This window comes from Pituophis catenifer, unplaced genomic scaffold, assembly GCF_029215685.1.
Source record: "Pituophis catenifer annectens isolate HBS135680 unplaced genomic scaffold, rPitCat1.0.hap2 SCAF_3, whole genome shotgun sequence".
In the NCBI taxonomy this organism is placed as follows: domain Eukaryota; kingdom Metazoa; phylum Chordata; class Lepidosauria; order Squamata; family Colubridae; genus Pituophis; species Pituophis catenifer.
The window spans coordinates 110,708,448-110,729,882 of NW_027256883.1; the positions used below are offsets into that span (position 1 = coordinate 110,708,448).

Here is a 21,435-nt window from a genome sequence, read left to right on the forward strand (position 1 = left end):
GGAAGAAATAGCTTTTGCATAGCCTACTTCCTGTTTGGCTAATTTTCTATTTATAATTATTTAATTGCAAGGATTGGCAACCTTTTGGTCTCCTTGGATTACAAAGTACTTTTTGAGGGGCTTGGAATTGCAAAACGGTGGAGTCACATTATCTGGTGGTAGGACTGCATTTGGGGAGGAAGATTTTATTTTTTTAATTGTGATATTTTATGCTTCAGTATAGTATTGAATGACTGTCTGATTCCTAACTCAAAGTAGTAGAAAAATGTGCAGCCATAACAATGTTTGTCAGACCATTAACCATCAATATATATCAATATTAATAAATAAACAATTTGATATGTTTACATATGGAAACAAGGAAACAAATTTCCTTGGAATAGTTATTCTTAGATACCCAAGATATTAAATACACAGGAAACCCAGGTAAATCTCCAGTTTCTACAAATTCTTCCCTAGAGGGTAAATATGAAATATAGCTCCATTTGTGTAGAACAGGAGTGTACTGTATGTACATGTCTATAATAATTTCAGTATAGGATACTATATATATAAATACCCATTAGACATACTGTAAATCATCAGCACATAACAACAATCAACATATTTCCTTGTTTTATTCTGTCTTTATAGTTTTTTAAAATATTTTTTATAATTACAGTAATGATGATAACTGTTTTTATTCGCTGTTTTAGCTTTGTTGTACACTGCCTGTTATGTCCTTATAAGGACATCCACCAGGGATTGGTCACTTCCACCGGCGGGAAGTTTGAACAGCTGTCATTGGCTGGCTGGCTGGCCCAAGCAGAATATAAGGAGGCTCGGGAGCCACTGCCAGCAATCTGTTTTTCACCATTCTAATAAAGAGCTGAACAGACCAGAGCTGAGTCGCGTTTCTTTCCAGTGCCGATCTAACACTGGCGACGAAGGACTAGAGAAGAACCGACGAAGAGCTGTAAGCCAACTGCCACTTTAAGCAAAGAGCTGAAGCACGAGCTAAGTCACTACCATGTCTGGACCACAAATCTCAATGGCTCCATTCAACCCGAGCACTGAGAAATGGAAGTCCTTCATGGTTCACTTCAGGCAGTTCCTGGCAGGAAGTGGCTTCACAGACCTAGATGACAGCAGAAAGAGGGCTCTCTTTCTGGCCATGGACCTCGTGGCACTGCTGGATATCGAGCAGATGCCGTGGTCCGAGCTGCAGGAAGTGCTCCAGGACCATTACGCCCCAGTAAGCACGCCTCTGGCCAACCGATTCGACTTCCACCAGAGAAATCAAGCAGAAGGAGAATCGGTCAAGGAATTCGTTTCGGCGCTCCGGAAGATCGCGGCCAGCTGCGAATTTGAAAACGTGGACGTTCAGCTGCGGGACCGCATCGTCTTCGGCATGAGGGACAGCACAGTACAGAAAAAGCTCCTCAGCTGAAAGAAAGTGTCTCTAAAAGAGGTCATTGAGGAAGCCACAGCCGCCGAGTCCTCCGATAGGGCAGCAGCCATCCAAGGGGATCCACAAGGTCTGCAGGAACCCACAGCCATCATCGGACGAGACCTCCACGGGGTCGGACTCTGACTCTGAGATGGCTGTCCATAAGGTCACAAGACCCCCAACGGCGGGAAAAACCCCAAGATGGTGGACGGGAGGAACGTTGTGCCAGCTGCAAAGGGGACCATCCTTGTGCCAGATGTCGCTGGCGGGATGCAACTTGCAGACGCTGCCAGAGGAAGGGCCACATTGTGGAAGCCTGCAGGGCGGCAGAGCCAAGTTTTGAGCCTCCCAGACCCATGGACCGTGAATACCAGAGGACATCCAAACGGTCCCATTACCCGCGGCGAGACGGCGACGGCCACCCCAAGAGCAGAGGGATCCACCAGACAACAATTGCACACGCTGCAGTAGAAGGGTCCGACAAGTTCCACGTGACCATCTATGTGGAAGGGGCCCCATGCCCCATGGAAATAGACTCAGGCTCACCGTACTCCATCATAGCCTGGGACCAGCTAAAAAGACTTCAACCACGGCTATCCAGGAAACAGCTAGAGCCATTCCAAGTGAGGTTGGTGGATTTCGGAGGGCACTCCATCAGCATCCTGGGACGGACCAACATCTGGGTGAAGTTCAAGGACCTCCCCATCACCGTCGTCAAGGAAGCCCGTCCAACCCTACTAGGCGTGGAGTGGTTCAAGCCCCTAGGGCTCACGATTGGCGGAATCAACAAAATTCAGGCTAGCGCACTCGACCAGCTCTTAGAGGACTTCAAGGACGTCTTCGATGGGAGCCTAGGTAAATTTCTGGGGGAAACCATTTCTTTCAATTTAGACCCCAAAATTGTACCCATTCGGCTCAAGCCCCACAGAGTTCTGTTTGCCCTCAGGCCTAAGGTGGATGCCCAGCTAGATAAACTAATTGCCCAGGGCATTCTGGAACCGATTGATCATGCGGCATGGGAGACCCCCATTGTGACTCCCATGAAGCATGATGGATCTGTGCGCATCTGCGCCGACTATAAGTGTACCATCAACCGGGCACTGCCGCAGAGCGCATATCCCGTGCCAGTGGTGCAACATCTGTTGCATTCGCTTGGCAGCGGGACCATTTTTGCGAAACTGGACCTGGCCCAGGCTTACCAGCAATTGCCAGTAGACGAAAGGACTGCGGAGGCACAAACAATCGTCACATACAGGGGGGCTTTTAAGTGCAACCGTCTCCAATTTGGAGTCAGCGCCACCCCGGGAATTTTTCAATCAATGATGGAACGCCTTCTCCAAGGCATTCCTCAGGTGGTACCTTACTTCGACGACGTACTAATCTCTGGAAACTCGGAAGCCCACCTGATGGAACGGCTCAGGCTTGCCCTACAGCGGTTCCAGGCGAAGGGCCTAAGAGTTAGAAGGGACAAATGCGTTGTTGGGGTCCAGGAGGTCGAGTTCCTGGGCTATCTAATCGATAGCAAGGGCATCCACCCCACCAAAAGCAAGGTCAGGGCTATACACGAGGCTCCAGCCCCCAAATCAAAAACGGAGCTTTAGGCTTTTCTGGGTCTGCTGAATTTTTATAGTGTTTTTCTGAACCAGAAAGCCACCGTTGCTGAACCGCTCCACCGCCTGCTAGGGAAGGCGGTACCCTGGAAGTGGGAAGAGGAAGAAGAGGCAGCATTCCGGAAAATCAAAAGTCTTCTCTCCTCCGACAGCGTCCTCATCCAATACCATGAGTCGCTCCCACTGATCCTGACGTGTGACGCCTCACCGTATGGAGACCCTCAAACAGGTACTCTCATGGACATTGAGGGGTTGGCCGACTGGAAGAGTGGGTGAAGAATTCACCCCATTCATACGGAGGCAGCACGAACTGGCCACCATGAATGGCTGCCTCCTCTGGGGTGACCGGGTCGTGATCCCTCCCACACTACAGAAGAGCACCTTAGAAACCCTCCATAGCGGCCATCCGGGCATAGTTCGCATGAAGGCGCTGGCACGGAGCTACGTTTGGTGGCTTGCCTTGGACAAAGACATAGAGGCGTGGATCGCTAGGTGTGACCCTTGCCAAGCGACGAGACCAGCACCCCCTCAAGCCCAGCCGATAGAGTGGGAGCAGCCCAGCAGCCCGTGGTCAAGAATACATATCGACTTCGCTGGGCCAATGAACGGAAAGTCCCTCCTCATTGTCGTGGACGCATTCTCAAAATGGCTGGAGGTCATCGCGATGCCATCCACCACGCAGAGGCCACCATCAGGGCACTCTGCCGCCTATTCACCACACACGGGCTGCCAGATGTCCTGGTCTCCGACAACGGCCCGCAACTCACAGCCAAGACCATGGAGGATTTCCTGGCAAGTCAAGGCATCCGGCATGCCCTCACTGCCCCGTACAGGCCAGCTGGAAATGGACAAGCAGAAAAAATGGTACGGCTCACGAAGGACACGCTCACCAGGATGGGCCCAGGAGACTGGCAGGAACAAATCGACAAGTTCCTGCTGGCACAACACATCACACCACACGCCACAACGAAGAAAAGCCTAGCCGAGCTTCTGATGGGGAGAAGGCTCCGCTCACCACTAGATAGACGCCATCCACAGTACAACCTGAAAGACAAGCCAATTAACACCACTGACGTGAAGCTTCGCTAGCGGAGACTTGGTGTTCACGCTCAACTTTCAGGGCCAGCCGAAGTGGATCAAGGGTCGGATCGGGAGAGTGACGGGCCCAAGATCATACGAGGTGGAGCTGGATGACGGCTGGTCATGCAGAAGGCACATCGACCAACTCCGCAAAAGGGTGAGGGGAGTCGAAGGAAACCACCCCGACGAGGTAGGACTGCCACACCCCGTCGAGGTAGACCTACCACCCCCCAGCAAGGTAGGCCTGCCATACCCAGATGAGGTCGGCCTACAACACCCCTGCGAGATAGGCCTACCTCACCCCCACAGGGTAGGTCCGCAACCTCACAGCTAAGGGGATGACCGCCAGCAGCGCAGCCAGAGCCCAGTAGACCGGGGCCGACCCAGCGGGACGAGGCACCAAGCCAACAGCGACGATGGCCAGCGACCCTCCGAAACATGGCATCACCAGTACCAGGACGAGGTAGACCGGGGACAACCCGACCCGGAAAACCGACACCAACCCGACCGAGTCGACATCAGCCAGCCAGATGAGGGAGACCTACACCGGCACAGCGAGGCAGGACATCAACCATCCACCCCCCTGCATCCACACCAACCCGGCAGAGTCGACCACCACCACCCCAGCAATGTCGACTGGCGCCACCATACTGAGAGGACCCAACGCCAGCCCTGCAGGGGAGGACTACAACACCCCAGCAGGGCTCCCCAGCCAGGAGGGGACCCCGCCACCATCGACCGGGGAAGCCCACAGAAGCAAGCCAGAGACCAAAAGAAACAACCAAGGGTCCTACCGGGATTCAGCTGTCCAGTCCGACTCCGCGACGAACGACAGGAACCGACCCAACATCATCCCGGCAGTGATGAGGTAATCCACCAGCCACGGGGCGAGCCGGCCACTCCAGCCGGAGGCGCTAGGCGAGGCCCCGCACACTCAACAACCGATTTCCGGGACTGCCCACCGGGGGGACGAGAACCAGCAGGAGCCAGACCCATTGGGAGCAGCACCGGAGAACGAACTGTACCACGCAGGTCAGGTAGGACCATTGTCCGTCCCGCCTACCTGCGCGACTACATGACTCACGTACGCCACAGAATGATTGGCTGAGGACTAAGAGGGGAGGGGTGTTATGTCCTTATAAGGACATCCGCCGGGGGATTGGTCACTTCCACCGGCGGGAAGTTTGAACAGCTGTCATTGGCTGGCTGGCCCGAGCAGAATATAAGGAGGCTCGGGAACCACTGCCAGCAGTCTGTTTTTCACCATTCTAATAAAGAGCTGAACGGACCAGAGCTGAGTCGCGTTTCTTTCCAGCGCCGATCTAACACTGCCCATAATTGCTTTTGGTGATGGATGGCTATACAAATTCAGGTTGTTTTCTGAAAAATCTATGAACAGTCCATAATGACTGCCATTGTGGTATAGTACTTAAGGTGTTGAACTAAGAATGGATAAACCCTGATTCAAGTCCATCATTAGCTATAGAAATGTACTGCATGCCAGTCATTGTTTCTCAACTCATCTCACATGATCCCCGTGTAAACTTTCTTGAACTCCTGAAGAAAAGGTGGGATAGAAATTGACCAAATAAATAAACTTATTTCCAACATGTATAATAACATTGTCCTGTCTTGGAGTAAACCTTCATGACTTTCTAAGAGAGCTGATAAAACAGTTCAAGGACATTTATAACATAATTTACAAGGTGTCAAGTTTAGTGTAGAATTAGAAAAGACTTCCAAAAGAGCAGATAAAAGGATTTTAATTTTTTTTTTTTTTTGGCATTTTTTTCATGGACATATTGTTCAAGAATGTCATTGTTAAGTACACGAAGGAAAGAATACCTTCCATCTACTCAGAACTTGATTTTACAGTTTTGGCAAATACTCAAGAAAGTATAAAGCACTGCCCAAATGGATTTTGAAAGATCGGTTTCAGTCCTATAGCCTACATCTAAGATGAAAGGGTTGATTTTTAAAACCCTAACCAGATTATGATCTCACTATTCAAGAATATTAAAATTTTGTCAAGAGTTTTCTTTTTTGCAGCAGACCATAGTTTAGGGGGGTACCAGTGGGAGTTTTGGGCTATGGTGATATTTTGTTGCCATTTGAAGAGTTCCCTCTTGACTCTGGCTATGGAATTTTGTAGACTCCGGTTACAGCTATATTAAATTCTTAACTATTAATTTTGTTGTAGTTTATTTTTCTTGTTTGTACTTTACCTCCTCAGAGTCATTGCAATAGGGCAGATGATTAATATTTAAATAAAATAAAGATCTGAAAACTGGGTTCTGGGAATAAACAATTGAAGAAGAATGTTGTTTTCAGGAACTGAATCTGTATTTCTTGGAAAAAAATGCTTGTAAATTGCCCGAAGAAAACTTTTTGTTTTAAAGAGTGGCTCATACATTTTTCAAGGGAGTAAATTAAAATAAATTTTAATGGCTGGTTTGTGTTAGAAGCAAATGCTGAATTAAAATATATATATATAGAAAACGTTGAAACATTGTTTTAATTCAACATTACTCATTATGTTAACTGGAAAATGCTCAACATTACCTGTTGTTTTTTCCCCTTTGTTTCATTATTTTTTTTATATTTTCATTTCACTACATTTCTTGTTTATATTTTCATAAATAATCTTTTGCTTTTCATTTTAATTTTTTTAATTCTTCAATCCACTCTTTCCTCTTTTAATACTGTTCCTCTTTAGCATTCAGTTTCAATAACTTTTTGTAAGCATAGTTATTGAACATTCAGTGAGCTCCAGCAGTTTGTAATTAATGTTGAAGTATGAAAAATCATGCATTTTATGTCATGAGATTTGTTATGTCTTTTGCCTAGAATCAATGGTTTGTGAATAAGTATCCTTGATTTTCTCTTTATCATTATATTTAAATAATGTTTCTTTGACAACTGAATAGCTGATACAAACAAAATACTTTTTATTCATATGCTAGCCATGCAGATGGAATTTCTTTAAATCATTTTTATTAGGGACACAATGGGATCTTTTATGCAGGATGTGGTGTTGGAGGGGAGGAGGTAAGACAAATGCTCACATAATACAGACAGTTATTAGCAGAAGAACAATATGTTATGAACCCAGCCATCTGAACCAAGCCAAAAAAGGAATATTCTATGTCATATGTAATTAAGAGAAAATAGTAGAGTGTCAGAGAGATGAGAAAGACAAATATTTGTGGTTATTCAGAAAACAGTGGTATACATTTGGTCCTGGAGTTAAGAGGTTTCAGATTCTTAGCCATTTGACCTGTGGAACTATCCAAAGGTATGTGAACTGCTGCTGTTGTCTAATAATCTGCCAAACATTTGATTTTATCCACTGTTATTTTCAGAACTCAAGTCAGACATCAGAAAAAGAGGTGTGAAAATGTACCGTATTTTTCGGAGTATAAGATGCACCTTCCCCCCCCCCCTTAAAATGGGGTGAAAATTTAGGTGCGTCTTATACACCTAATGTAGCCACTGGCCCCCACCCTTTGGCCTGTGCCTCACAGCAGTTACCTCCTTGCAAGCAAACAGCAAGAAAAAAACATCTCCTTTCAGCTTCAGCACAGCCTAATTAGCACAAGTTGATTGGATAGGCCTCCCGACTCAGCTGATTTGCTCTCAGCTGTTTTGTGCAGGGCTCTGCTGCTTGCTGCAAAGAGGTAAATTGCTGGAGCAGATTTTTTTTTCCTTGTGCTAATCAAACTATGCTGAAAACGAAACTGAAAGTAAAGCAGGCTATTTGCTGTATGCTGCAAGGAGGCAAAATTACTCAGAGGCAGAGGGAGATTTCTTTTTCTTCTTTTCCTCACCAAAAAAGGTAGGTGTGTCTTATGCAGGTGCATCTTATACGCCAAAAATATGGTATATGGTCTTTGAATTGTATTTTCTTGAACAAATTACTACCTTTGGTGCAGGCATCTTTCATTCTGCAGAGAGCCATCTCCCATATTTAACCTAATAGCTCTATTTTGTTTACAAAGGCAATCCACTAATTTTTGGTAACCCATCAATGACAGATAAACTTTCTTCTTGGATTTTTTTCTTTCTTTATAAAGTAATAACAGGGTTTTCAAACATCTAGTTAGTTAGGTTGGTTAGTTAGGTCACGTTAAATTGATTTGATTCAGGCTTTGATTAAATCAATGCGCTTGACTTAGTTGCAACTAAAGGAGAGTAAACAGTAGTTCATCATGTTCTCTTTATTGCAACTTCTACAAAATGACTCTTGAGAACAGTGCTAATCCTTCAACGTAAGGAAGCTATGAGGCAGTCCAGCAGAATTGGTGCTAAGTATATTGTCCTAACTATTCAAATTATTTCCCTGTTGTGGAGTCCTTGCAAGCTCTCTGAGATTGGTTTTTTTCTTGCAGATTAGAGAACATCTGCAGTGCTAGAAGGGAGTGGGGATTGCTGTCTATCTATAAATAGTACCTTACCCTCAAGATTATTTTTTTCACTTTCTTCCCATTTAGGATCACTAAGAGTAGCTGTTATTTCTCTGCAGTCAGGTTTACACTAAAAATAATGCTTCTTGTCCTTCAGTGTAATACATGACCATTTGTGTAGCATGGATATAAAAAAATAGGTACTTCCTCTGGATAAAGATTCAAATAAAGCAAGCCTTCATCTTTGCTTTCTGAAGCAACATGGCTCCCTTCCTTCTGAAAGCAAAGCCAAGTCTGCTCTAGAGAGGTCATGTGAAAAGAAAAAGCCAACAGGATCCTTTTCCTACAATATTGTTCATACTGATCTCCTGTGTGCTGCTTGGAGAGTCCAAGCAATGGGCTCAAGTTTAGCTTGGTTGGCCAGAGACTGAGTTGAATTTGCCTAGCCACGCCTTTCTCCCATGATCCTTCAGTGTTTCAACTCAGTCGGCCTAAAGAGACTTGCTTTAAATTTCTCCGTCTTAGAAACATTCTTTAAAATATTCTGCCAGCCACAAAAGAAGCCCTCTTTCTCCCTTTTCTCTTAAAACTTGACTCTTAACAGCCTGAGGTGTTTCCCAGTGGTGCGCAGCAACCGCCAGGAGCTCCATGGAGCTAATTAGCTCCGGAGCTAATCTCTTGCCTCAGGGGCCAATCCTAATTGCCGCCATTAACAGCACAGCGGAGGTGATCTTTTTAAAGGCAAATTCGGCTCCTAACAGCTCAGAAACGCAGCGGAAAGCCTCAAACGCTTCAGAAACCGTCGTGGGATCGTTAATTAGCAGTTTTTTTTTTATCGGAAACAGCAAGGAGCCACGTGAGTGTGGTGATTGGGCCTAGCATTTCTGGCTGATTTACTGCTATTGCCTTTTGTGGTTTGGGGATTGTTGTGTCTGTCCCGCGCCATTTGATTACTGCTGCCTTTCTCTCATAGCGTTATTAGAGCTGGTCATTGATCAGTCTTATGCCTAATACCTAACAGCAGTGGAAAATTGCGCTTACACACTTGTGTGTCAGTTTGGCGTCATATTTACCAATACTGGAGTGAGGAATAATATCATTATTATAATCATTGTCCTAGTAAGTTCTTCTAATTGAATTGCCTTTTTTTTCTTGTCATTCCAAGATGGCGGATCGCAGCTCCTCTCACTCCAAAAGTACTGCATCCCATTCTTCTGCTTCTAAGAGAGCTAACTCTTCAGATCACAGTAAGGCAATTGGGGCTCAGTCTGGGCCTTCCACCAGATCCGAGGCCTCTTCTTCCACAGCTGTTGATAAGGATGCAGAAAAAAGGCAAAAAGCCTTAGAGAAACAATTTGCAAAGGCAAAAAAGCAGGCAGACGCCTCCTCAGGCCTAGGCTTGTCATTGTTCACCCAGAGCCTAATATCCCTCCAATTCAGGATACACCTCTTTCTGCTTCAAACGAAGGTAGATTGAATTGGTCTCCAGATATTACCACAGATCCTCCAACTGAATTAATTGAGAGTGCAGTGGAGGTTATTCCCATATCAGAAGAGGGCTCATCTGATCAGGGAGTAATTCTAGTACCTAGGAGGTCAGCTCCTTCAGCTACTTTCACCCCTACAGTGGCGGGGCTCTGCCCTGAGGTAAACCAGGCCCCTGTTCTTTCCCAGGAACTCTGCCAGATGTTAGCTCAGACCATTGCCCAGGGCATAGACTCTGCCCTGCTTAGAAGGGGCATTCCTGCTCCTGACTCAGCTGGTACCACTCCCAATGTACACCAGGCCCACCAGAATAGGGTTTATTCCCAGGCCCCTCACTCGCCTCATGATTCTCAGGGCAGTGAATGGTCTTATACTGGGGAGGAGGAAGAATTCGCAGATCATGATCTTTCTGAAGACAAAGGCAGATCTCCAGACAAACCAGCCTTCACTGGCCTTTTCAACCCTAGCATGTTCAAGACCTTGTTATACAAGGCCAAAACCACGGCCAATCTAGGGATTGTGGCTGGGGTATCTGACCGCTCGGCTGAGCAGGATCCCCATGCTCGATTATTTACAGAACCGGTCACTACCCAGAACGCTGTTCCTTCTCCCAGATTATTCATAGACATTATCAAGAAGCAATGGCTTCAACCTGGGTCCTTGTCTAATCCCAGCGGATTAGACAAAAAGATGTACACTGTAGAACAGGAGGTAGAGGACATGCTTAAGTTGCCTACAGTAGATACTCCCTTTGCAATCTAGCATCTTCCAATATTTTCCCCTCAGACTCTGCAGAAGGGCTGAAGACCGAGGATAGGAAAGTTGAGATGTCAGTTTGTAAAACACATCAAGCAACTGCCTGGGCAATCAGATCAGCTACGGCAGTTTCCTTCTTTAATAGAACCTCCCTCCTGTGGCTGCGTCAAATGCAGGCAAGAGCTCCCCATGGAGATGTCAGATTACACCAGGACATCAACAAATTAATTGCTGCAGCAGAATACTCTGCTGATGCAACCCTTAATGCGGCTAAGTTCGCTTCCAGGGCCCTGGCCTCTAACGTGACTTCCAGACGATTATTATGGCTTCGCCATTGGCAAGCCGATATGAAATCCAAATGGAAATTGGCATCTGCTCCTTTTCAGGGCAATAATCTTTTTGGTGATGTTTTAGATCCCATTTTGGTAGAGACCAAGGATAAAAGGAAGGTACTTCCCCTGTCTCACAGGAGGACAGACAGGAGATACTCTCCATATTATTGCAGGCAGTCCTTTTGTGGGGCGGAGGGTGGTTACTCCGCCCCAACCTATCAGAGGACTTACCCTCCAACTTCAGACCGATCCCAGGATAGGGCTCAGTTCAGGGACAGGTCTAGACAACCCCAGTCTAGGAGACCTTTTCGAGGGGCCGGCGGTAGACCTTACCGCAGGTCCAAATGACTCCCAGTCACACGTTCCCATTGGAGGCCGCCTCTTGAGGTTCTCAGCCCAATGGGAGCTCATCACAACCGACGCCTGGGTTCTGCAAACCATCCGGCTCGGTCTCACATTAGAGTTTTCATCCCTCCCTCCAAGGAGATTCATCTCTTGCACTCTTCCCAGGGATGCCACCAGGAGGTCTCTGATGGAAGCCAAGATCCTTCATCTACTTTCTATCTAGGCAATAGAACCGGTGCCTCTCTCGCAGAAGGGTCTTGGTTTCTACTCGATCCTCTTTCTGGTTCCCAAGAAATCGGGGGGTTGCAGGGGAATACTAGATCTAAAAAGATTCAACCAATACATCAAATACAAGAGATTCAAGATGCAATCCTTAACCTCTATTCTAACTTGCATCAGACAGGGGGATCTGCTTACATCAATAGATCTAAAGGAAGCCTACCTGCACATACCAATTCGGATTTCACACAGGAAATATCTCAGATTCTGTTACGCAGGGCAACACTTCCAATACAGGGTCCTTCCATTCGGCCTGTCCTCTGCCCCCAGGACATTCACAAAGTTCCTGGACGTGGTGGCAGCCCATCTGCGGGCTCGCCCAATCAGGCTTCAATATTATCTAGACGACATTTTGATTCAATCTTCATCCATCAGGCAGGCGAGACAGGATTTGTCAGAGACTATTCAGACTCTGCAACTTCACAGGTTTTCAATAAATCTAGAAAAGAGCCAGTTAATTCCATCCCATTCTATTCTTCATTTAGGTGCCCGGATAGACACAGTCAGTTGCCAGGTTTTTCTATCATCAGAACATCTAGTCAGCATACGGGCCTTGATACATCGGGTCAGGTCAGCCAGGTCTGTCTCCCTCGCAGTATTGTCCCAGTTGCTAGGGAAAATGATTTCATGTTTGGCCATCGTTCCTTGGGCAAGGCTACATTCCCGAACCTTACAATGGTTCCTCCTACGGAGCCAACGTGCAGGCATCAGTGATTCCACAACAAGAGTCAGAGTGCCTCCAAAAGTTCTCCACTCCCTGAACTGGTGGACGTCACCTTCCCTAGAGAAAGGCTGTCTCTTCAAGGAACCACCACGTCTAACACTAACTTCAGATGCCAGTCTATTAGGCTGGGGGGGCTCCCCTGGGTTCCCAGATGGCACAGGGCAGATGGTCACCACAGGATCTGTTACATGACATAAATTGGTTGGAACTCAGACCTGCCCACCTAGCTCTCCGTCATTTCCACCTCTCGCTAATCAACCGTCACGTGTTGCTGTTAACCAACAATGTGACCGCCAAGGCACATGTGAACAGGCAGGGAGGCACCTGGTCCAAGGACCTGATGTCCAAAGCAGCGAGCCTTGGCCTCTGGGCGGAATCACATCTGCTCTCCCTCCAAGCGGAACATATTTCAGGCACACACAACGAACAGGCGGACTGATTGAGTCGAACAACGGTCGACCACTCCGAATGGCGTCTCCATCCAGACCTGTTTCACCAACTGACGACCAGGTTCGGCCAACCATGCGTGCAACACCAAAGAACACTCACCTACCATGGTCCTTTTCCAGATTTCTGACGCCAGGGGCAGAAGCGACAGACGCCTTTCGGGTGCCCTGGCCTCGAGGCCTTCTATATGCATTTCCTCCAACACCTCTACTACCAAGGGTCATCCGGAAGCTTCTGGATGAGCAGGCAGAAATTCTGTTGGTGGCTCCGCACTGGCCCAGAAGGTTTGGTTTGCGGACCTAGTGTCACTGTCAGTGTCCCGCCCGTGGAGGATTACGCCAGACAGGATTGTCCTAAACCGGGGGCAGTTCAACATCCCAAGCCCCAGTGGCTCCAACTGGCCGTCTGGCGATTGAGCGGGAAATCCTGAGGGACTCCAGATTCTCACATGAGGTCATTTCCGTCATCCAGGCATCTCGTCGTCCGCCTACCACCAGGATTTACGGCGCCACTTGGTCAACTTTCTCTAGCTGGTGCCGAAAATCGCACATTCCTCCCAGGGCAGCTTCTCTTCTGGACGTCTTGAATTTCCTACACTCAGGATTCAAACGAGGACTTACTGCCAACACGCTCCGCAGACAGGTGGCCGCCTTAGTGACTATTCTACAGGGAGAGGGTCCTATCCCTCTCTCTCAACATCCCAAGGTGAGGAGTTTTCTTCGGGGAGTTGCTAACTTACGGCCTCCTCCAGTCCATAGGTATCCTTCCTGGGACTTGCCTCTTGTTCTGCAAGCACTCATGTCTGCTCCATTCGAGCACTTAGGATCCACCAGCCTCAGAATACTTACCTTCAAGGTCGTCTTCTTGATAGCAATCACGTCTGCAAGAAGGATCTCCGAACTGGCGGCACTGTCGGTACGTGGAGATCTATTCATCTTTTACTCCGACAGGGTGGTCCTCAGGTTGGACCCGACTTTCGTATCAAAAGTCAATTCTTGGTTTCACAGGGCACAGGAGGTGGTTTTACCTAACTTTTGCCCTGACCCAGCACATCCTAGAGAACGACGTTGGCACATGCTCGACGTTCATAGGGCACTCCGCAAATATATTGACAGGACTGCATCATTCAGGAAGTCTGAATCACTATTTGTGTCATTCCAGCCTACTGCCATGGGGAAGAAAGTTACCCCATCTACAATTGCGAGATGGATCAAAGCTTGCATCGCAATGGCTTATGAACATCAATCTACTCCAGTGCCTAGAAACATCATTGCGCATTCAACTCGTAGCGCTGCCACCACAGCAGCCTGGGCTACTCAGGCTTCCATATTGGAGATCTTCAGGGCTGCAACTTGGGCTTCTCCCACTACCTTTATCAGAAATTACAAGTTGGATGTTTTTGCCTCAGCCGAGGCTTCGTTTGGCAGAAGAGTTCTGCAGCAGGTTCTACCAGGCGAACGACACCTGGACCGCTCGGACTCCCGCCCTGGGGATACTTAGCTTGGGTATATCCCATTGCTTGGAATCTCCAAGCAGCGCACAGGAGATTGAACATTGGAGTTTACCTGAATGTTCGATCTATGTGCGCTGCAGGAGAGTCCAACCCCGCCCTACTGTAGCGGTCCAGCATCCAACACCTAGTTATAGTGGACATTATTCTATCATCATTGCTACATCTTCTACAGACCTCTTCGTCGAAACACTGAAGGCTCATGGGAGAAAGAGGCGTGGCTAGGCAAATTCAACTCAGTCTTTGGCCAACCAAGCTAAACTTGAATCCATTGCTGGACTCTCCTGCAGCACACATAGATCGAACATTCAGGTAAGCTCCAATGTTCATTCTCTGGCTTCAGCAGGCACTGTACCTGTAGTATTTTTTGCTATGTTCAGGTTGTTCCAGGCTGGGTAGCTTCAGTACTATTACAATTAGACCTGAAAATATTGGACTAGAAAACTGGAGTTAGACTGGAGTCTTCTAGTTCACCATTATCCTGAAGTGACTGAGGGCCTTTTTATTGCTTCAACATGGTGAATTGGGTCACCTGTTTGCTTCAGTATTTTTTTAGTAGGTTGATTTTAATTATTGTTTAAGTGCTTATATTTATATGTATCCTGCTTTTCTTATTTTTACAAATATCATGTGGTGGCCACTGTATCCAACACATCTTCCTCCTTCTATTTTCCCTACAACAACAACTCTGGAGTTGGGATGGGCTGAGAGAGAGAGAATGACTGGCCCAAGGACATCCAGCTGGCTTTCATGGTTAAGGCAGGAGTTCAACTCACAGTAGTCTACTTTCTATCCTGGTGCCTTAACCACTTGAGCAAACTGGCTCTAATTTAACAGCTGAGAAGAAATCTGCTCATATAATAAAATAGCAAATGTTGATTTAGGGAGTTTTACTGTTTACAAAACAAAATTTATGTCAGTGCTACAAGATTTGCTATTGTTGTTTTGGGGCACTATACACTTATTTTTCTCATTTTATCTATGTGTGTATCTGTGTTTTGTTTGTACATGTTTCCCCTTTCTCTTCCCAACAGCTGCACCCAACATACCTGCAGGGAGAAGGGAAGCTGTGTGCTTCCACAGATCCATCATGCTACTTTTGCAAACTGTAGCTCCAGTAGTCGAGGCCACCTAGAATGTGCTACTTCTTGTGAGAAAGGTTTTGTTCTCCATGTTAAACATGGACAATTGCTGCGCCCAGCACAGGTAAGTACATAGGATTTATGAATGTCATTGTAAGTGTGCTTCATAAAAAATATATTTTTCCCATTGTATATCTAATAACTGGCAAGAAGAGAGCAGTGGTTGCAACGTTAGTTATGTGACAATGATGCAACCTTGAGATTTCTTGCCTTAAATTCAAATTAAACATAATTTGAAATGTTCAAAAATAATACAATACTTTTCCTAGTGGTCTTTTAATTATAAGTCAATGATAAAAGAGAAGATAATGGAGGAAAAAATCTGAAGCAAACATAGATGTTTGAAAAATATACTTTCAAAATTAATCTCCACAAATGTGCAGATGTTTTAGCATTTTATTTTATTCTGTTCATTGTTCATTTTCGATTTTTCATTCTGTATGGTGTGGATAAGATTTTCAACCCTTTCAACAGTGAATGAATATAAGGCAAAATGAAATTGTGATGGTACCACCTTCATTCATCCATTCGTTTAAAGATATGTTCTTCATAGTTTTCCCATCAATATGGCTATGATACAGTGGAGAAATTAATACATTTATTTGCTCCAATTTTGCGTCATGTTTATACTTTGTAAACACCTGGAGAGGGTTGTAAAGATATGTTTACAGCCTAAATCTAACTTTCTCTTGCAAAATGTTTCCTTCTATAACTTTAATGTTCAACATAGCCTTTCAATTTTGTTTTAAAATAGCCTTTAGTTTTGATACCTGGTTTTGACATATGCCTTGATTAGATTCCTGTATTTTTCTCTCAACTCCCATATTGTTATATGCCAAAAAATATTTTAACTATTGGCAAAAGTTTAAAATCCTGGGATGGAGACAGAAAAATTCTCTGCAAATAATAACTAGCTGCAACATTTATTTTCAGTGGGAAAAAAAGTTTTCATTGTGTCAAAATTTAATTTCTTCGGCACATTGTGTATGTCACGGAATAGGTCAAGCTGATCTCTGATGTAACATTGAATTAACTAGTTTTCTTTGAAACTTAAATAGGTAGAGTATAATATATTGGCAAAGAAACACAGTTGTAAATTGTAAATTTTATTGCCAGATATTTCTGGCAAGCTATTGTGTCTCAATGACATTGCTCTTTGTTTCTACTATGGAAGTGATAATAATGCTAATCAATTTTATATAATGTTTGTATCAATTACAAATGAAGTACTTTGAAAGTGTATGGAAATTAATAGTAATATTAGTCGTTATAACTGGACATCAATGGATAGTGCCCCTGTGTTACCTTTTCAATTACTAACCAATCATAAGAACTATAAATATGCAAATTAAACTGACTGACCAGACATTTAGTTAGGAACTGTGCATTTCCACACACAGTGAAACTAAATAATAATTTTCCACCTTACTGCAAAAGTGAATAACAACTTTCCACTTCTAAAATATCAACTTATAAAAAAATCTCTGGAAAACCATAAAAAAGGAGTAATGGGAAATAGATGCTGCATTTCAGAATTGTTTGATATAAGTAAGCAACAGATAAAAGCCTCTACAGTAATCTTTCCAAGAATTTTTTCCTGCTTGTTGAATTTTGTGGACGTAAGTATATTGATTCTCATTCCAACTTTTTTTTCATGACCATGGACCATTTATTTATTTATTTATTTGATTTCTATACCGCCCTACTCCCGAAGGACTCAGTGCGGTGCACAGCCAAACAATAAAATACATGCATACAAAATTTAAAAGTAGAATTAAAATCAAATTAAATAGTTTTGGCCCAAACAAATTAAAACCCCAATCAATTTAAAACCAATTTTAAAATTTGAATATATAAAATACTAAAAAAATATTAAAAATTTAAAAATCTTTTATAAAAGAGGGAGAAAATTAGGCCAGGCCCGCCTGGTGAAATAAAAAGGTCTTTAAGGCACGGCGGAAGGTGCGCAGATCCGGGATCCTCCATATCTCCAGGGGGAGCTCGTTCCAGATAGTAGGTGCCCCCACAGAGAAGGCTCTCCCCCTGGGGGCCGCCAGTCGGCATTGTTTGGCCGACGGCACCCGGAGGAGCCCCTCTCTGTGGGAGCGTACCGGCCGGTGGAAGGCTATTGGTGGTAGTAGGCGGTCCCGCAAATACCCAGGTCCTGAGCCATGGAGTGCTTTAAAGGTGGTAACCAAAACCTTGAAGCGCACCCGGAAGACCACCGGGAGCCAGTGCAGCTCGCGCAGGAGGGGTGTTACATGGGAACGCCATGTCGCTCCCATTACCACCCGCGCAGCCGCACTCTGCGCCAGTTGGAGCCTCCGGGTGCTCCTCAAGGGGAGCCCCATGTAGAGAGCGTTACAATAGTCCATCATCCTCTGCCACCGTTTAATGTTAGGACATATGAACTAACTTAATGTGTACTGTGCAATCATGATTTGTAACACAACTTTATTAATTTAAACTGAAAATAGTCCTGAAGAACGATTAATTGGAATTATACATTATCTCTTCACTGGGCCCATCCTATTTGTATTTCTTTTTTTGTCCAAATACTTGGTCTTCCTCCCAGTTTGCCCTAATTTCCTTCAGAGATCTATAAAAGTATACAGTGCACACTCTATGTGTGGAAAAAATAGTTATCTGCCTTAATTTTGGAGGGGGGGACAGGGATAAACAAAGGGAATAAATAGATCAAATAAATAAATAACATGCAGGCTAGGTATGGGAATAATAATAATAAATACAACATTGACTAATTGCCTGTTCCTTAAGTTAATAGCAGAAGGCCTCCTGAGTTGAGCTGTGCAAATAAAGATGCACCATGACATTGCATAAAATACTCCCTTATTTCTATTTAGGCAAGTGCATCTTAGATTGGGAAAAGAGTGTTTTAAAATGCTCTTTTTTGCTTTAAAATATATTTAAAAATTGAAGTAAAGTTAAATTCGATACTTTCAATGTTCATATGCTTTGCAATCCAACAAAAAACATTGGTGGAAAAGAATTCTTGGCCATGAAACCTGCTGTTGGATTGTTTGTTTCTTTTCTACCGAGTACAATCAAAAATTTCTTGGTGGCTTGCAATGGCATCAAGTTACATCAACAATCTGCAGTAGAAAACAATAATAATACTAAATTATAGACTCTAGCATGTAATGCATTGAAAAGTCTTCAGAAATGTCAAATAATCAGCCTTAGAAGCTTTGCTAATGAGCCAGTAGTGTTGAAAAGAGGAAGATGGAAGTCTATCACGACTACCTGCTCTTTTGGATGGTGACACTAAAGCACTGTTATAGAGTGAAGGAGTTGAAAGAAAATCAGGGTACCTTGAAGAAGTACTGGAGTGCACGTTCACATCCTGTTTTGCCTTGGCAATGAAGCAGAGTAGAGGTTCCTTCCATACCAAAAGCAGAGAAAAGAGAGAGGTAGGGAGGGAACATCTCCTTTGCAGTCAAAGATGGGCAACTGAAGACCCAGGGGTCTCTATGGGATTGAAGAACTGGTATGAAAGGAGCAGCCAATAAAACCAACAAATAGATTGTAGAACAAATCAACCCAGTATCCAGATTACGGGCATTAATGACTAGGCTCAAAGTATCCTACTTCAGACATATTATGCAATGACCTAGTTCTCTAGAGAAGCCTTTAGTGTTGGGAAAGGTAAAAGGATAGAGAAGAGGAAGATGAAAAGCAGCAAGGCAAATGGACTCATTTACAGTGGCAATGAGTGCACTATTAGAAGACCTGAAATATCAGATTAGGGATAGATTGGCATTGATAAAATATACTTATGTGGTTGTTAAGAGTTGCTATTAAGACCTGATGGTACATAATTACATGAAATCAATATCAGAGGAACTGCTCTACATTTCCTTGATGAGGGTGTGACATTGTCCAGATGAGGGTTGTATCAGTCAGATCTGATGCTGGCTGAGTCATAATTTTTGACCACTCTTCTTGCTCCTCCCCTTTCAGGCTCAGTTTAGATTCAGTCGGCCTAAGAGAAACATCTCCTGCAGATCTGGCTCTACAGCCCAGGTCTGTTCAATATCATAATATTGTAAGTTTTTCTTTTTATTTTTGACCACTTAATTTCTAATTTTTTAAATTTGTTACTTCCCCTTTAAATTTTTCTAAGGTACCGGTCTACCAGACTATATATATATTTTTCTCTTTTTCTCCCCTTTTGTAGCCTGCCGGTCCTGTTTGTTGGAGTGATCTGGTTTTCCAGGTTTTGCTTCGCTCCTGGCGGAGGCCATTTTGAAAGCCCCATTTTAAAAGGGAACTTTTTTTCCTTTCCCTATTTGTTTTGGTGGGTTTTTTTCTGCTCTATCCCACCAACGATTGTCTAAAAGGGGCTTAGACCACATTACCACCAATGGAAAGAGCGATTTCCTGACTTCCAAATCAGGATCACTAAATTCGGCCGCCGCCCACGCCGCAGCTATCCCGAAACCGCCGATCAGCTGTAGGGCGGTTATTTGAAGTGCCGCGGCACCTTTGAAGAGGTTTTTTTGCCGTTTTGCCACCAACGAGCTTGAGGAGGTTTGAATCCTTGATTTCTCTCCCTTTTAACATCAACGGAATTTTGGGAAGAGGGGCAAGTTTATCCTTGCCTCTCCTTGTGGCATTCCAGCCAGCGTTTCTATCGTGGCTGTAGGGGCGCTGAGGAGGTCAGTTTTTAGGTTTCCTAGACAGCTACCTCTGGAGCAGAGTTGATCCTGCTCAATGTGACCTGGCAGTCATCGCGTTTAACGCCAGAGTCGTTGCCATCTTGTTTTTTCAACCCACGTGGCGGAAGTGAAACTAAATCTTTCTCTAGTTGACATCTTGGTCTCAGTGAGTATACTGAAGATGGCGGATCGTTCTTCCCAAGGGGAGGGAAATACTAAGTCCACTGGGAAGAAATCAACTTCCAAACGCAAGCATTCTTCCAAAACAGGGGAAAAGGATTTAGCAAAAATGCATAAATCCTCTGAGAAGCAAATTAGCGAGGTTCCTGCAACTGTGCCTGGTGAGGAAGCTTCTCCTCCCCCATCTACCCCCCCTCCTCCCATTTCAACTGTTAACCAGGCTTGGTCATCAGAGGGAGAGGGTAATGTTCTTCAACAAGAACAATCCACCTTACAAGACCGTTTTGCAGGCCAATTATTAACTCCTGCAACTCCTGAATTTGGTGGGCATGTGGCAGCAGTTGCTTCTACAAGAGATTCCCCTATGCCTTGTTAACTCCTGAAGGATTGAGCATTCTGATTGATCAGGCTGTTGCTTCTCGAATGGCAGCTAACATTCATGGTCACCACTCTGGCTCTGTTATTTCAGAGCGTTCTGCCCATATTAGAATTTCCCCTGCAGTCAGCCTTACTGGTTCTCATTCTGCAGCATCCAGAGTTAGTGAAGCCCTTGTGTTTGAGGAAGAGAGGCATTCTGACCTATCAGATGATGAGGGCATAATTCAAGATCAACCTGCCTTTACAGGTTTATTTCCCCCTAATAAATTCAAATCCTTATTGCATAAGGCTCACTTAACAGCCGCCTTAAAGGAAGATGAATACTTTAAAGAAATTCAGGAGCCCAGCAGGGTGGATCACAGGGGCTTTTTTCTGAGCTCCCCCCCCATCTCTGTTATGTACCAACTCCACAGCTGTTCATAGACGTGGTTAAAAAACAGTGGGCTGGACCTGCAACCATGGCATCTGCACATGGTTCAGATAAGAAATATTATGCTGTTGCTCCACAGTTTGCTAAACTCTTACAAGTTCCCCCAGTGGACAGCCTTGTAGCAGCCCTCTCATCTTCTTCTTCATATGTGGCAGGGGATACCTCTGAAGGGCTAAGGCCAGAAGACAAAAAATTGGAATTTCTTTTTAAAAAGAACCATCAGGCT

At 44.9% G+C, this 21,435-nt stretch overlaps 1 protein-coding gene across 1 annotated transcript in view; it reads left to right on the plus strand.

The window, feature by feature from the left end:
• The window catches only part of PAPPA2 (pappalysin 2), a 150,459-nt gene that overhangs the window by 86,512 nt on the left and 42,512 nt on the right, over nucleotides 1-21,435 (plus strand). The window contains exon 14 of the mRNA XM_070939233.1: nucleotides 15,435-15,606. Coding sequence (XP_070795334.1) covers nucleotides 15,435-15,606 — 172 coding nt within the window. The remainder of the gene's footprint in view (nucleotides 1-15,434; nucleotides 15,607-21,435) is intronic.